The 16,871-nt window shown below is 43.4% G+C and overlaps 1 protein-coding gene across 7 annotated transcripts in view; it reads left to right on the forward strand.

Moving 5' to 3' along the window:
• Positions 1-16,871, forward strand: part of ICE1 (interactor of little elongation complex ELL subunit 1) — a 304,724-nt gene that overhangs the window by 100,891 nt on the left and 186,962 nt on the right. For all 7 annotated transcript variants that reach the window (XR_016313265.1, XM_089681035.1, XM_089681038.1 and 4 more), the window contains one exon: positions 12,876-12,959. Coding sequence is in view for 6 of the 7 variants with exons in the window: in XM_089681035.1 (XP_089537161.1) it covers positions 12,876-12,959 (84 nt within the window). In the remaining variant the exon portion in view is untranslated. The remainder of the gene's footprint in view (positions 1-12,875; positions 12,960-16,871) is intronic.

A 16,871-nucleotide genomic window follows, 5' to 3' on the forward strand; every position in this document is an offset into this window, starting at 1 on the left:
TAATTGGTTTACGTGAAATTTATAGCGTTTACAAATGGCGCTATGTATACTGGACTGTGGGACTGCGCCGGGCATTCTGACACTGGTGGAGGGGAACTGACTTGGTGTCACTGACATCCCCAGTGACACCAATATAGTGATCAGTGCTAATAAAAAGCACTGACACTCTACTAATGGCACTGGGCAGAAAAGGGTTAGCATGTGGGGCGATCAAAGGGTTAACTGTGCTGTTTTACTGTGAGGCTGTGTTTCAATGTAAGCACACTGCTTTGTATGGCTCTGCTATGCAGAGCCATACAAAGCAGTGTCCAGGAGCTGACGGGAGAGATCTGTTGTTTATACACAGGACTCTCCCCCATTGCAGATACTCTGCGATCACCGGGTGTCGGCGAGAAATCACTGGTTGGGACCCGGTGACTTACAGCCGAGGCTGCGTAGGAAGTGCACGCGGCCTCTACCAAGAATGGCAAAATCAGGTGTATATATATATATATATATATATATATATATATATATATATATATATATATATACGTGATTGTGCGCACCCATGCCGCCCTGTAACAATATTTCTGCTATAAGGCAGCACGGAAGCAGTTAAACGAAAATCGTACAATCTGGTATTGTACAAGAAACATTTTTGTGCTTGTCCCTTCAAATAATTTCGGACGATTTTCTGATTGTGTGGGAATTTGCTCGTTTTGCAGAGTTTTCCAAATACTCACTGTTGTATTTCTGGGACAGACAGTAAAAGGGCCCAGAAATTAAGAAAAAGCTACGTGTTTTAACCTTCTCGCTAACCAAGTCTTTAAAAAAGTTTCAGCTTTATATACTTTATCAAAAAGAATGCAAATTTTTTTTTCTCTCCTCCTAAATACTAAACATTTGTTAAATGGGATACCTGTGTTATCAGCATTTTTATTAAATAGATGTGTAGACTCCTGGCTTATTTGCTAACTTCTTGTCTCACTGTGCTACATCCATTTTTTTTTTTTTGTATAATCTGTCTTTATTAAAGATTTTCCTGACAAAGGATAAAGCAATTGTGAAGACAAAAACTTGTAGTAACACATAGAAAAGATAACCTTTTTGAGCAAGCAGGACCCACAACAGGCCCTGCGTACAATGATGTATTACAAATGCAGATCGAGCATACGGTACAATACAAATGTCATGCCACGTACCCCTCGCTCACCGTCAAGGCAGCGAGAACCAGCACAAGACTCATCGCCAAGGGACCCGGCTGCAAGGCAGGAGCTACGTCTCTGCCTCATAGTCTGGGCCATGCCTAGTCTGGGTCTGGGCTCATGAGGCCAGCCAGTCTCTGGGTGATAGATCAAGCGTGCTCCCGTAACATTCCACGTTTCAACTTAAGGCAATTGAAGTGACAATATTTAGCACGTAGGGCATTGGCATAAAAAACAGCACTCATATGCAAGATGGCAAAGACACGGAGGTATAGAGATACAAGATAAGGAAAGAAAAGACGAAAAAAAAAAAAAGAGCAGAGGCCCTGTAGGGCCAGAGGAAAAAAAAAAGGATAACACAGGTTCAAGGGCTGGACACGCGGGTCAAAACAGGAGAGAGGCAAATCAGGAGAAAGAACCGGAAAGAAACCCAGTGCACGTTGGTCAAATGGCAGAATCACCGGGCCCAGACCTACAGAGTAGAACCAGCTGGGGGGAAGATCCAGGGGCCAAGGTGGGGATCAAAAATCATGGGGAACCCGTTCCTGGAGGATGGTCAACTGGATCTTCTAGTTCCATAGAGTAGTCTAACCACCCAGACTATATGTCGTGGAATTTCTGAAGCTCGTTTTTAACAGTATAGATCCAGCGTCCAGCTTCATAGATACTATCAACCTCTCACTTCCACTCCGCAACAGTAGGGCACTGGTTCTGCCTCCAGAGGAGTAGTATTACGCTCTTAGCGGCATTCAATAGGTGTGGGGTAACACTACGTTTGTAAATTTTAATAGAAGAAGGGGTGCCATGGAACAGGTAGGGCAGAGGGGTGAAATCAATAGGTTGAAGGGTTGTTCTCTGAATCCTGGGGGAGACAGCCCTCCAAAACCTTTTGAATCTTGGGGCAAAACCAGCAAATATACAAGAAAGTGCCCTCTTGAGGGCATCCCCGCCAACATCTGTTATCAGCCCCAGGGAAAATCTTAGCTAGCCGGGAAGGTGTCCTGTACCACCAAGACAAAAACTTATAGCATGATTCTTGCGTTTTGGAACTGATGGAGGAGACATGGGTCATCTGAGTGATTTTACGCAATTGTGGGGGTTCTAGGTCGAAACCCAATTCAGCCTCCCATTCTCGTATATAATAGGGTGTCATCTGAGAAAAAGTGGACAGTAGGAAGCAACCTCTGAAAGACATCATATATCTGACGATTATGCCAAAAATCTATAGGGAATGACCCAAAGGGCCTACGCAGGCAATCTAGTGGCAGCAGACGCCCAGATGGGGCCAAGTTCTGACATCTGACAAACACCACTCCACCCCATACGTTAAAAAAGGATGCATGTTCGCCACACAGAAACCAAGGGAAACCCCCTAGCGGAGCAAGGGGCGAAGTCGGAGGGGAAAGGCCAACCTATCTATTAACCTGATCCCAGACCTGCAATGTGTTAAGCTTAACCGGACTCGTCAAACTTGATAACTCAAGGAATCCAAGGGGCTTCAGCCAGATTCCCACCGGCTATACACTTTTCCAAAGGGCCCCATACTTTTTCTGCACCATGTGTCCAATTTAAAATATGAACCAGGGCCATGGCTTTATAGTAGAGGGATACATCTGGATCTCTGAGGCCCCCATCCTCCTTGCGCCTATGGAGAAGTGAGAACGCCAGTTGAGGTCTCTTCCCCTGCCAAATAAAAGTTGTAAACAATCGACGCAAACGGCTAAAAAATATCGGTGGGAGATGGATCGGGATCGTCGAGAGTAAATACAAAATTTTCGGCAGAATTGTCATTTTATTAATGCGGCCTAACCATGTAAGGGCCGTATCATGCCAAGTGCCCAGGTCCCTCTCCACCCCTTGCAGCAGTACCCCATAATTTTCCGAATACAACAATTTGGGGTCCAGAGAGATCTGGGTACCCAGGTAAGTCAACTTGTGGGGCCGCCATACACATTGTAAATTAGCCTTCAGTGAATGTGCAAGATCCGGTGAGATCGTGACCGGTAAAATCTCAGACTTCGCATAGTTAATGCTGCTTGAGGTGATTGTAGCCGTATTAGTGCACATGCGACAGAATTGTGTACTGTCCGTGATACTTTTTTTATTTGCACTAACATACAATTTTGAGGACAAGCTTCCAGCTGCCTCTGGCCTTCTTGTATATATTTGTTTGTATCCATCACAACAACTGCTCCTCCTTTATCCGTTGGTTTGATGGTGATGGCCTGATTATTGCGCAAATCATGTATAGCTCTTCGCTCTAGATAACTTTTAAAGATAACTTTTGCACACCTGTGGGGCACTATTTCGCACAACCAGACCACACTTTGGGAGACCTCAATGTTTTAGTTCTGAAAGGAAATTTCAAATCTATTCAGGAAAGAAAAACATTTGAACGAAGAATGATAATTCTATTTCACACAAGAGATAAGGGCCTTAATTTGGACATGGGATCCCTCACTCATTATCCGACATTTTTATGACTCTCTCTGTGATTGTTGTGTCCCCCCCCCCCCCCCCCCCCCCCAGTATTTGGTTTTGCTTTGCTATATCTTATCTCTAGGTTAACCCTAGGCTTGTGTTTCTGCTTTTTTTTTTTTTTTTCTCTCATCTCCAACTTCTAACATTCTGCTAAAATCATTCCTGTCGCAAATGAACTAATACGGCTACAATCACCTCATGCTAAAACATTGTAATAGTACTGCTCGGACCTTGAAGAAGGGGACAAACCCCAAAAGCTTGTCCTCAAAATTGTATGTTAGTGCAAATAAAAAAGTATCACAGACAGTACTCAATTGTTTCCATAGTTAATGCTAAATTTGAGAGGGTGCCATACCTGGGAAACATTGACCTTAGCTCTAGCTTCAGGTTCAGCATACAGGGTCATAATCCATCCCATCTCTTCTCTCCCAGCCCTAGTGTCAGCAAGGTCTCTCAATGAAGTGCAAAATCCACCCTGTCAAACGCCTTCTCAGCGTCAGTCGACAAGGCTAAGAAAGGGGAACAATTTGGACTGAGCGAGTCCAGTGAAGGACGTTCAGGGCTCAGATCGTATTATCTCGGGCCTCACGGCCTAGAATAAACCCCGTTTGATCAGGGTGGATGACCCCCAGGAGGAGTTCCCGTAATCTGTTTGCAGTAAGTTTAGAGAAAATCTTAACAGAGTTCAGCAACGAAATGGGCGGTAGTTTTGACAGTGTAAGGGTCTTTTCCCGGTTTTGCAATAACAACGATATGGACTAACAAGGCCTCTCGAGATATAGGGGTGGAGGTCGTGAGGGCATTAAAAATATTCACTTACCGAACCGGCTAGAAGGTGACCCATGCTTTTATAATAAGCATTAGAAAAGAACATCGGGTCCCTGGCTCTTACCATTAGGAAGATCCAAGATAACCGAGGCAACTTTAAGAGGGGTAACCGGCACTCCAAATCCTCAATTGCCTCCGCTGCAAAGCGAGGGAACTGCACCTCACTAAGATACTGGCGAATGAAAGTCCTATGAGAGGCAGTCTGGGACCGGTCGGGTGTCCCGTTTAATGTCATTCAAAGAGCTATATAATGCCTGAAAAGCATCTGCAATATGAGTAGAGCCCATCACTGGTTTGTCATTAACCATCAATTTATGTACCTGAGATGAGGTCTGCCGTTTAAGAAAGTGGGCTAAGTGACGGCAACACTTATTCCCATGTTCATAAATTTAAGTGCATAATACCTCATCTTATTTTTACCCTGCCTCTCAAGGCAGTCCGACAACTTGGCTCTAAGATCTGTCAGATCAGACGGCCATAATCTGCTTTTGTGCAGTTGTTCAAGTGAGCAAATGCTTTGAACTAAGGTCTCAATTTCGAAACTCTTGGCTTTTTTGAGTCTGGAACCATGAGCAATCAATTCGCCTCTAATCATCTCTTTGTGACCCTCCCACCACACCCCCACCCGATACCTCCTCAGTAGAGTTAAGTTGAAAATAATAGCAATGGAGGATTCAATGGTGGCCTTGACAGTGGCATCATCTAACAGGGTTTCATTTAAACGCCAAGTCCATGTGGGTCTATGGGGGGAGTGTAAGGTCAAAAGTCAGCAAAACGGGAGCATGGTCATATATGGTCACAGAACCAATATCCGCACTACAGATACGCCCTAAATGGTATTGATCAAGGTAAATGAGGTCAATTCGGGAATAAGATCTATGAACGTGGGAAAAGTAACTGTGGTCTTTATAAGAAGGATGGGTCACCCTACAGCTATCAACTAGATGAAGGTCCTACAACATTTCCGGAAAGTGTTTAGAGCTTTAAATGAAAAGGTTGACTTCCCAGATGAGGTATTTAAATGAGTATCCGGGGGGAGATTAAAATCCCCACCCAACAAGAGGAAACCTCCTTAAAAGTAAGAAGCTTCTTCAGCGTTTTGGAAAGAAAGTCGACAGTCCGCGTATTAGGAGCGTACAAATTAGCAAGCGTGTAGACCTCGCCATTGATAGTAGCTCGGGGTAAAGTTTCAGTACCACAAGCGGTAACCCCGAGCTACACTCGGGCTTACCATGTGGCGCTGCTCCGGGATCTGTTTTCTTACCTTGTCCTGCGCTCCTGCGATGACGCTCCTGCAGTGTCCCCTGTAATGTCCTCCAGCGGATGCCGGCATATGTCTTCTGGGTTCCGTCCCCTGTGATGTACGGGGACGGAATGGCGAGAAATTTGAAAATTGACAAAAAGTGACATTCACTAAATTCAATAAAATAACATAGTAAAACATTACTGTATCAAACCATTTCACATACATTTTGTCCTTAGTGCTTTGTCCTGTGCCCGGCCTACATTTTTACTGTTCTTTCTGCCTGGAAACTGAGAAACGTCCATGGCGTCCAAAAAGCGTCCCTTTAGGTCAAAATCGGTTTTAGACCAGCTAGAGAACAGCGATAGTAAATTAAAACTACTTGCAGAATTGAGTGATGATTCGTGGGGAAATTTGTCATCAGACACTGAAAACGATTTTGCGACTTTGCTCAGTGATGTGCGAACTTAGCGCTATATTTCAATTTTCAGTGTTTTTGGTTTGATTATATTATTGAATTAAAAAATTTTTAATTATATTTTTTATGATTATTAAATTATAATTTATGATTTCGTGTTTCACATTTTACCATACCCGGGATGTTTACTAGACTCTTGTTTGGACAGATTTCAGTGAGTTATTCCTAAAAATTACAGGCCTACAATAAAAAAAAATACATATTTCCATGCAAAAAAATGTACCGCTTTGAGCACAGAAATATGGACATAATCAGGCCGCTAGGGAGGTTAAAAAGCAAAAATCTACCCTCCGGATCCGCCAGTTGAGCTACAGGAACAAAAGGACATGACTTATGTACCGCAATAATCACTCCCGGAGCTTTAGGGAGCTGGGATGGGCAAGAAAACCACTGACTAAATATAGACTGGGGGAGCCTGGGCACGGAGATCACCGTGAAGTGGGTCTCCTGGAGCAGTAGCACAGTCGGGCCTATGCGACGTAGTTCCTGTCAAAGCTTCTCACATTTAGAAGGGGAACATAGACTATGAACATTATAGGAAACTACCGACAATGAGGACTCCATTCAGTCAATCCTAAGAGCGGACCAGGAACCCCACTCCAGGAGGCCCAGTCCAGGGAACAGCGTAAAAACCATATGACCACCCTCCCCATCCCAAATGCAGAGACAGCACTAGAACCCTTGAGCAAAACACAAAAGAAAATAGAAAGCAGAAGAGAGATGGAGAGAGAGGGCAGTAGTCCCACAGAATGGGCCACCTGCCCTAATCTAAAAAAGGAAGGGGGGGGGGTAGGACTTGGACGAGGCCCCACAGGACCCCCGACCCGAGTTTCCTAAAGGACTGTAATTAACAGTAACATCTCCTTGTACCGGAGACGATCCTACTTGGGGGTAGTGACTAGCCATGAGGGAGAAACTGATACCCAGCCCTGGGCCAAGCTATACATCAAGATCCAAGAAAAAGGGCTAGGACGGGATAGCCCATAAGGTCAAACAAAAATCTACCTCTATCTGCGCCACCAGACCAGGAGGGCACAAATAGCACAGCAATTCAGCACGGAAAAAAGCATTCATATTTCAAAATTAACCAATTTTAACCAACTGTAATATTATTAAACCAGGAAGCTTTCAAGAAGACAGTCCATGAGAGTCAGAGGAAGTCCCCCCGTCTTTGGCGTTGGGTTTTCTGAGGGGCCGACTGCCAGCCGTCTGGACCCAATGGGATTTGCACATCGCTGGAATATCGCCAGTCCTGAAAGTCCACTTGAAGCAGCTCCAGAGTTTCCAGAAATGCACAAAGATCATCCTTGGTGCGTAAGATGGCAGTCTTGCCATTCCTGCTGACAGTAAGACGAAAGGGGAAGCCCCAGCGGTACATCACTCCTCCTTGTCGCAGTAAAGCCAGAACAGGACCCAGAGCTCTCTGCATCATGAGGGTGCACCTGGACAAGTCAGGAAAGAGCAGCAGATGAGCACCATCAAAATCTACATATCGCTTGCCCCTCATAGCAGACATGATTGCCTCCTTAACACCGTATTTATGTAAGCGACAGATGACATTTCTGGGCTTATTCACATCTTGAGGTGGCGGCAGTAGGGCATGATGCGCCCAATCAATTTCTATCATTGTGGAGGCAGAGTTACCCAGAATCAGTCTAAAAATCCCTTGGAGCGTGGGCACCAGATCTTGCACACGGGTTGCCTCAGGCAGGCCACGAATCCGTATATTTTGGCGTCTCTTCCGATCGTCTAGTTGCAGTAATAGTGAGTCTAGCATGTGTTCATGCGTGCGGGAGGCCTCCCCAAGTTTTATAACCAAGTGGGCTAGTGTTGCATGAGCAGATTCTACAGCTTCCACCCGATAGCCTATAGCAGTGGTATCAGCTCACACTTTATCTAAGGCCTCATTAAACGAGGATTCAACAGTTGTAATTAGTGTAATTGAATCATGTCAGCCTTTGTAGGGAGTGCCCTTATGTGCTCTCTGATGTCGCAGTCTCCAGCAATGTCGCCCAGGACCAAACACGCGGTCATGGGCAGCGTGGAAGCATGAGAAGTAGTGGGGCTATTGCTGCATACCTGGGCCGGGCCAATGGTGTCTCCCTGGTTATGACAACCAGAGGTGGCAGCTAGAGGAGAGGCCATGAGTGCCGGACAGTCCGGCGCCTTTCATGGATTCCTCATGGCACAGTTCCAGGGACCCGGCAAAGTAGGAATCCAGGGCCCCAGAGCCAGTCTGTGGGGATCGAGTGAGGGTGGTACATACCCGCTGCCTTCCTGGCATCGCAGAGTGTAATGTGGGCTTCCTTGCCCCGTGAAGCTTCTTTTAGCCCCAATCTAGCAGGAGCTCTCAGGCTGCACATCCGCTCTCTCCCATAGCCAGGCCACGCCCCGTGCTACATCCATTTGCCACAAATTCACACTGGTTTATATGGAGAAAAAGAAGCAAACAAATTTAATCTCAAATTGACCTGAACTGAGTTTGCAAACTAGCATATGTCACCACTAGTTTGTCAATGGGAGAGGATCCTTGTTATCCTGCTTATATTTTCTGTTCAGTCCATATACTGATTGGGTCAAATGGCAGATTATCTTTTATGTACAATACATTGGTTTGGTGTTTAACAATCCCTCTAAATGACACATAACAGACTTATAAGAAGTAATTACTTCCCTATCTTTATATTTTCGTCATGGCATATAGTACAACAAATGTTATACATATTGTTTTCAGTTATAATTGGTATAACTACAGTCAGGTCCATAAATATTGGGACATTGACACAATTCTAACATTTTTGGCTCCATACACCACCGCAATGGATTTGAAGTGAAACGAACAAGATGTGCTTTAACTGCAGACTGTCAGCTTTAATTTGAGGGTATTTACATCCAAATCAGGTGAACGGTGTTGGAAATACAACAGTTTACATATGTGCCTCCCACTTGTTATGGGACCAAAAGTAATGGGACAATTGGTTTCTCAGCTGTTCCATGGCCAGGTGTGTGTTATTCCCTCATTATCCCAATTACAATGAGCAGATAAAAGGTCCAGAGTTCATTTCAAGTGTGCTATTTGCATTTTGAATCTGTTGCTCTCAACTCTCAAGATGAGATACAAAGAGCTGTCACTGTCAGTGAAGCAAGCCATCATTAGGCTGAAAAAACAAAACAAACCCATCAGAGAGATGGCAAAAACATTAGGCGTGGCCAAAACAACTGTTTGGAACATCCTTAAAAAGAAGGAGCGCACCGGTGAGCTCAGCAACACCAAAAGACCCGGAAGACCACGGAAAACAACTGTGGTGGATGACCGAAGAATTTTTCCCTGGTGAAGAAAACACCCTTCACAACAGTTGGGCCAGATCAAGAACACTCTCCAGGAGGTAGGTGTATGTGTGTCAAAGTCAACAATCGAGGGGAGACTTCACCAGAATGAATACAGAGGGTTCACCACAAGATGGAAACCATTGGTGAGCCTCAAAAACAGGAAGGCCAGATTAGAGTTTGCCAAACGACATCTAAAAAGCCTTCACAGTTCTGGAACAACATCCTATGGACAGATGAGACCAAGATCAACTTGTACCAGAGTGATGGGAAGAGAAGAGTATGGAGAAGGAAAGGAACTGCTCATGATCCTAAGCATACCACCTCATCAGTGAAGCATGGTGGTGGTAGTGTCATGGCGTGGGCATGTATGGCTGCCAATGGACTGGTTCTCTTGTATTTATTGATGATGAGACTGCTGACAAAAGCAGCAGGATGAATTCTGAAGTGTTCGGGAATATTATCTGCTCATATTCAGCCAAATGCTTCACAACTCATTGGATGCCGCTTCACAGTGCAGATGGACAATGACCCAAAGCATACTGCAAAAGCAACCAAATAGTTTTTTAAGGGAAAGAAGTGGAATGTTATACAATGGCCAAGTCAATCACCTGACCTGAATCCGATTGAGCATGCATTTCACTTGCTGAAGACAAAACTGAAGGGAAAATGCCCCAAGAACAAGCAGGAACTGAAGACAGTTGCAGTAGAGGCCTGACAGAGCATCACCAGGGCGTCTGGTGATGTCTATGCGTTCCAGACTTCAGGCTGTAATTGACTGCAAAGGATTTGTAACGAAGTATTAAAAAGTGAAAGTTTGATTTATGATTATTATTCTGTCCCATTACTTTTGGTCCCTTAACAAGTGGGAGGCACATATGCAAACTGTTGTAATTCCTACACAGTTCACCCGATTTGGATGTAAATACCTTCAAATTAAAGCTGACAGTCTGCAGTTAAAGCACATCTTGTTTGTTTCATTTCAAAACCATTGTGGTGGTGTATAGAGCCAAAAATGTTAGAATTGTGTCCATGTCCCAATATTTATGGACCTCACTGTATATAAGTAACTTCTTTTATATACCTTTTAAAGAGTATTTATGGTCAACATTTTTCTACATTATATTTCAATTTTTTTCTTGGCTACGTACATTAATCTGGACATTAAGATTTCCACACTTTTATTTCCTTGAATTATGCGACACATAGTCACTATGGCCTGTGAGTAGGCACTGCTGTGTCACAGAATTCAAAGAGCCTGCCTTCTGCACTACAGAGGTGCTGAGAGGAGGAGTCGGTACTGGAATCACTGCATACAGTCAGCAGGGTGCCATTGGATATGTAGTCCTTAAAAATTAAACGCTGTGGAAAGGGCAGATGGGCAAAACAGGCAAAATGGAAGTAGATTTTTCAAGTAAGCTTAATTGGATTTAAAAAAAAAAAACATTTATATCACTGTGTTGGTTTTATCATATGGAAGTGTATTTTGTGATCTCCTTTAACCAGTTGCTGACCCACCTCAGTACTTTTCCTGCGGAAGCTACAGGTACATCGACATACCTGTGTGTTGCTGGCCTCTTCTGGATTTTGGGACTGCATGCACGTGCCCCTGCCCATCTACTCCACTGTGATTTGACATAGCAGGAATATGTCAGCAGACCCTGGCCAATGATTCATGGCCGGTACCTGCTAATTGGCTGTGTCAAATCACAGCCTAGGGCTCTGTATTGGTAAACAATACAGAGGTCTATACAGAAGGACAGAATGCTGTAAGAAATAAAACTATCTTTAGTAAATGTTATCCCCTTCCCAACCAGTGTCATTAATGCAGTGACTGTGTATACCCACCGGCCTCTTTATTAGGTACTCCTATTCAATTGCATGGTAACACAAATTGCTTATTCAGCCAATCACATGGTAGCAACTCAATTCATTTAGGTGTCTAGACAAGGTGAAGACGACTTGCTGATGTTTAAACTTGGCATCAGAATTGGGAAGAAAGGGGATTTAAGTGACTATGAACATGGCATGGTTGTTGGTGCCAGACAGGCTGGTCTACATATTTCAAACAGTGATCTACTGTGAAGGTCAGAGGTCAGAAGAGAATGGGCAGTCTGGTTCGAGATGATAGAAGGGCAATAGTAACTCAAATAACCACTTGTTACTAACAAGGTATGCAGAATACATCTCTGAATGCACAACACGTCGAACTTTAAAGCAGATGGGCTACAGCAGCAGAAGACCACACCGGATGCCACTCCCGTCAGCTAAGAACAGGAAACATAGGCTACAATCCACACAGGCTCACCAATGTTGGGCAATAGAAGATTGGAAAAATGTTGCCTGACCTGATGAGTCTCGATTTCAGCTGCAACATTCAGAAGGTAGGGCCAGAATTTGGAGTAAAAAACATGAAAACATGGATCCATCCTGCCTTGTATCAACGGTTCAGGCTGTTGGTGATGGTGTAATGGTGTGGGCTCGTTAGTACCAACTGAGCGTCGGTTATTCGCCACAGCCTACCTGAGTATTGTTGCTGACCGTGTCCATTATTTTATGACTACAGGGTACCCATCTTCTGATGGCTACTTCCAGCAGGATAATGCATCTTATCACAAAGCGCTAATCATCTCAAACTGGTTTCTTGAACATGACAATGAGTTCATTGTACTCCAATGGCCTCCACAGTCACTAGATCTCAATCCAGTAGATCACCTTTGGGATGTGGTGGAACAGGAGATATGGATCATGGATGTACAGCCGACAAATTTGCAGCAAACGCGTGATGCTGTCATGTCAATACTTACCAAAATCTCTGAGGAATGTTTCCAACACCTTGTTGAATCTATGCCACAAAGAATTAAGGCAGTTATGAAGTCAAAAGGGGGCCCAACCTGGTACTAGCAAGGTGTATCTAATAAAGTGGCCGGTGAGTGTATATTTTTAGCACTGATCACTATATTAGTGCCACTGGTGATGTCATTGTCAGTCCGTGCCCACAAAGCGTCCGTGTCAGATTGCCGGCCAAACTTATCACAGTCCCGCTACAAGATGATTATGTGTGAAAAAAATGCCATAAATTTCGTTTGAGTACAGTGTTGCATGACCGCACAATTGTCAGTTAAAATAGTGCAGTCCTGTATAGGAAATAAAGCTTTTGGAGCTTCAGTGGTTAAGGGAGGTTGTTTACATCCACCACTGCTGTTAATTTATTTATACTTATTTTTGGTGGAGGAGCTAATCGTACTCAGATCTACCTACTTTGTGTTTCTTTCACATTATTACTATCTTAATATTGCATATAGTTTTTTTTCTCTCCATTCTTGTCAAGAAAAAATCAGAATTTTGCTGGAAGAACTTTGGGATTGCATAGAGTCCTCGGCTGAAAACAGTGATGGAGATAAACTACTGCTAGGTAAGAACCTAAGGTTTTCCAAATATTGCTTTAATTTTCCTTTTAAAGCAATGTTCTATTCAGTAAATAGATTCAAACTTTTTACTTATTATGCAAGTATTAAATGTTACTGTTGTAAATGTACTGCAGTTAAAAGAACAAGGATTGTGAGCTCTGCTATGTTAAGCCATTCCAGCCCATTATTTGTTTATAAATGTTTCTAAGCACAATGCCCCATGCTGGGGATACGCTTATAAACATTCCCCCCTCGAGAGCCAATAGCTGACACTTAGAGCAGCTGGTGGCTCTTGATCCTGGCTGTCATTGATGGCTTTGGTCCCCACTGATGATCAGGAAGCACGGTCACCATGGTTCCTGATCACTGATCCTGGATACATGGATAGAAAATTAGTTACAAGAGTGTGTCCAGAGGGTGGTGATAAATCGTGTAAATTCTGAATAGTCTGGAGATACAAGTGGAGTACCCCAAGGCTCTGTCCTGCGACCAATTTTGTTTAATTTGTTCATAAATTATATAGAGGTTGGTATGAATACCTCAATGAATTAGCAAAGCAGGGTAATTATATCACAACAGGATATAGCACATTTACAGGAAGATCTCAATAAGACAAAGGGGGGGCAGCTACATGACAAATTGGGTTTACTATCGAAAAATGTAAAAGTAATGCACTTGGCAGCTAAAAATATGAATCCAAGTTACTCGCTAGAGGGTAAACCTCTGGGAAATAGAGGATGGAAAAGGATCTTGGGGTCCTAGAAAATTGCAGGTTCAGCAATAGTATTCAGTGCTAAGCTGCAACAAGCAAATCTAGCAGACTATTAGCATGCATTAAAAATGGTATTTACTCAAAATATAAAACTATAATTCTACCACTTCACAAGATTCTGGTTCAGCCAAATCTTGACCATACCATCCAGTTCTGATCTCCAGTCCTCTGGAAGGATGTGTGGAACTGGTGAGAGTCCAGAGAAAGGCAACAAAGCTTAATGGGGTTAGAGAACCTCTGCTGTGAGGAACGACTACAAGCAATAAACTTGGTCTCCCTGGAGAAGAGAAGCTTAAGATATGATCACAGTATACAAATAACTTATGGTGATTCGTGCATAGGGCGAAAACTGTTAAGTCTCAGGTCTCTTAATAAGACACACAGCCACTCAATGGAGTTGAACAAGAAGCTTTTTAACTATAAACAGTGTAAGGGATGCTTAACTGTTGGGTGTGGAGATGTGGAGCTCCCTTCCACAGTTGTTGGTGTCGGCAGAGTGTTGATAATTAAAAAAAAACTTTTAGATGGGCTTCTAAGTGAAAACAATATACAGGGATATTGGGAAATGGTAGTGACACAAACAGTATATACAGTGCTCAGCATAAATGAGCACACCCCAACAGAATTGTCAGAAAACCATTACTTCCCTTTCAGAATCAACATTTCCTTTAGGACACTATACTACAAAATAATTCCACAAAATGCAGGACATTGATTGCAAACAAGATTTGTTAATTTGCACACAAAGTATTTTTCCTAACAAATTAATTCAAGACCATGTTGAAAAAATTAATATACCCCAATGAAAGTCTTAAAAGCAAAGCTAAATTTTAGACAACAAAATCCTAATTAACACGAATTCAACTACAGGTAAGTCTAATTATTCATTAAACCAGTGTTCAGCAGACAGTTGATTGTAAAAGGGCGTGACTTAACAAAGAAAACCTCTGCCCATTTCATGCTGTCAGCAATAGCACCACATGGAAGAGAAATGTCACAAGGCCTGAGAAAGAAAATCATTTCTTTACACATGAAAGGTGAAGGCAACAAGATCAGCAAAGCTTTACTTATTAGTCAGTTGGAACTGCAACCATCTCACAGAAATGTCCAGGCCTTCCATGAAAGTTAACACCTCAACAGGAGTGTCTTCTGATGAGAAGGGTTGAAAATTGCCATGCAATTTCACTGCAGTTAGCTTAAAAAAGGTAGAAAGCCAAACTGGGGTAATTGTTTCCATTGACACAATACGGCGTACACTGCAGAGGAATGTCATGCATGGGTGTCGTCCACGAAGAAAGCCTAAAGCCAATACACAAAGAAGCCCACCTAGCATTTGCCAAGGCCCATGCTGAAAAAGAAGATGGCTACTGGGACTCTGTACTTTGGAATGATGAGACCAAGATAAATGTTTTTGGAACTGATGGCTTCAAAACTGTATGGCGTCGCAAAAGTGAGAAGTACAGAGAAAAATGCATGGTGCTTACAGTGAAACATGGTGGTGGCAGTGTCCCTTTATGGGGCTGCATGAGTGCTGCTGTTATCAGGGAGCTGCATTTCATTGATGATATCATGAACATCCCCAGTGACACCAATACAGTGATCAGTGCTAATAAAAAGCACTGACACTGTACTAATGACACTGGGCAGGAAGAGGTTAACATGAGGGGTGATCAAAGGGTTAACTGTGTGCTGGGAGTGTTTTACTAAGGGGTGATATGTTGGTGCTTCACTGTAAGCACACTGCTGTGGATGGCTGTGCACAGCAGGGTGTCCGAGCCAACAGAGAGGATGACTGTTAGTAAACAAAGCAGTCCTCCTCCAGGTCGGAGATGCTTGGTAATCACCGGGCACCGGTGAATGACAGCCGCGAATGGTGGCGCGGGTAGGGCGTGTGTGCGGCTCATGCTTGCCCCCTACCAGGAATAACAAAATCATATACAGTTGTGTTCAAAATAATAGCAGTCAGACATCACTAACCTGATCAATCACTGTTTTTGGTAGAAATGATATTTCTACATGGCAAATAATTTACTAGCGGGTGTAGTAGAGTAATAGAAATCCAACAAACCCAACAGTCATGACATGCATGCTGCTGATTCTGTGTAATTGAATCACTAATTGAAAGGGGCATGTTCAAAATAATAGCAGTGTGGAGTTCTATTAGTGAGGTCATTCATTCTTTGAAAAACAGGTGGCAATTATTGCCCTTTTTTAAGGAAGAAAGGCAGCAAGTGTTGTGCATGCTGGTTACAGTGCATTTCTCTCTGAAATTCTGAGGAAAATGGGTCGTTCCAGACATTGTTCAGAAGAACAGCGTACCTTGATTAAAAAGTTGATTGGAGAGGGGAAAACATATAAAGAAGTGCAAAAAATGATAGGCTGCTCAGCTAAAATGATCGCAAATGCTTTAAAATGGCAACCAAAACCTGAAAGACGTGGAAGAAAGCGAAAAAACTACCATTCAAATGGATAAAAGAATAACGAAAATGGCAAGGACTCAGCCAACAATCAGCTCCAGGAAGATCAAAGAAGGTGTAAAGTTCCCTGTGAGGACTGTTACAATTTGAAGATGCCTATGTGAAGCCAAGCTATCTGCAAGAAGCCCCCGCAAAGTCCCACTGTTGAAAAAAAGACGTGCTGAAGAGGTTACAATTTGCCAAAGAGCACATTGACTGGCCTAATGAGAAATGGCGCAACATTTTGTGGACTGATGAAAGTAAGATTGTTCTTTTTGGGTCTAGTGGCCGGAGACAGTTTGTCAGACAACCCCCAAACACTGAATTCAAGCCACAGTACACTGTGAAGACAGTGAAGCATGGTTGCGCAAGCATCATGATATGGGGATGTTTCTCATACTACGGTGTTGGGCCTATTTATCGCATACCAGGGATCATGGATCAGTTTGAATACTTGATAAGTATTTCATGCTGCCTAATGCTGAAGAGGAAGTGCCCTTGAAATGGGTGTTCCAACAAGACAACGACCCCAAACACACCAGTAAACGTGTAACATCTTGGTTCCAGACCAACAAGATTGACATTATGGAGTGGCCAGCCCCATCCCCGGATCTTAATCCAATAGAAAACTTGTGGGGTGACATCAAAAATGCAGTTTCTGAGGCAAAACCAAGAAATAAAGAACTGTG

Source organism: Staurois parvus, unplaced genomic scaffold (assembly GCF_062004578.1).
Source record: "Staurois parvus isolate SC_StPar_1 unplaced genomic scaffold, SC_StPar_1.0 ptg000257l, whole genome shotgun sequence".
In the NCBI taxonomy this organism is placed as follows: domain Eukaryota; kingdom Metazoa; phylum Chordata; class Amphibia; order Anura; family Ranidae; genus Staurois; species Staurois parvus.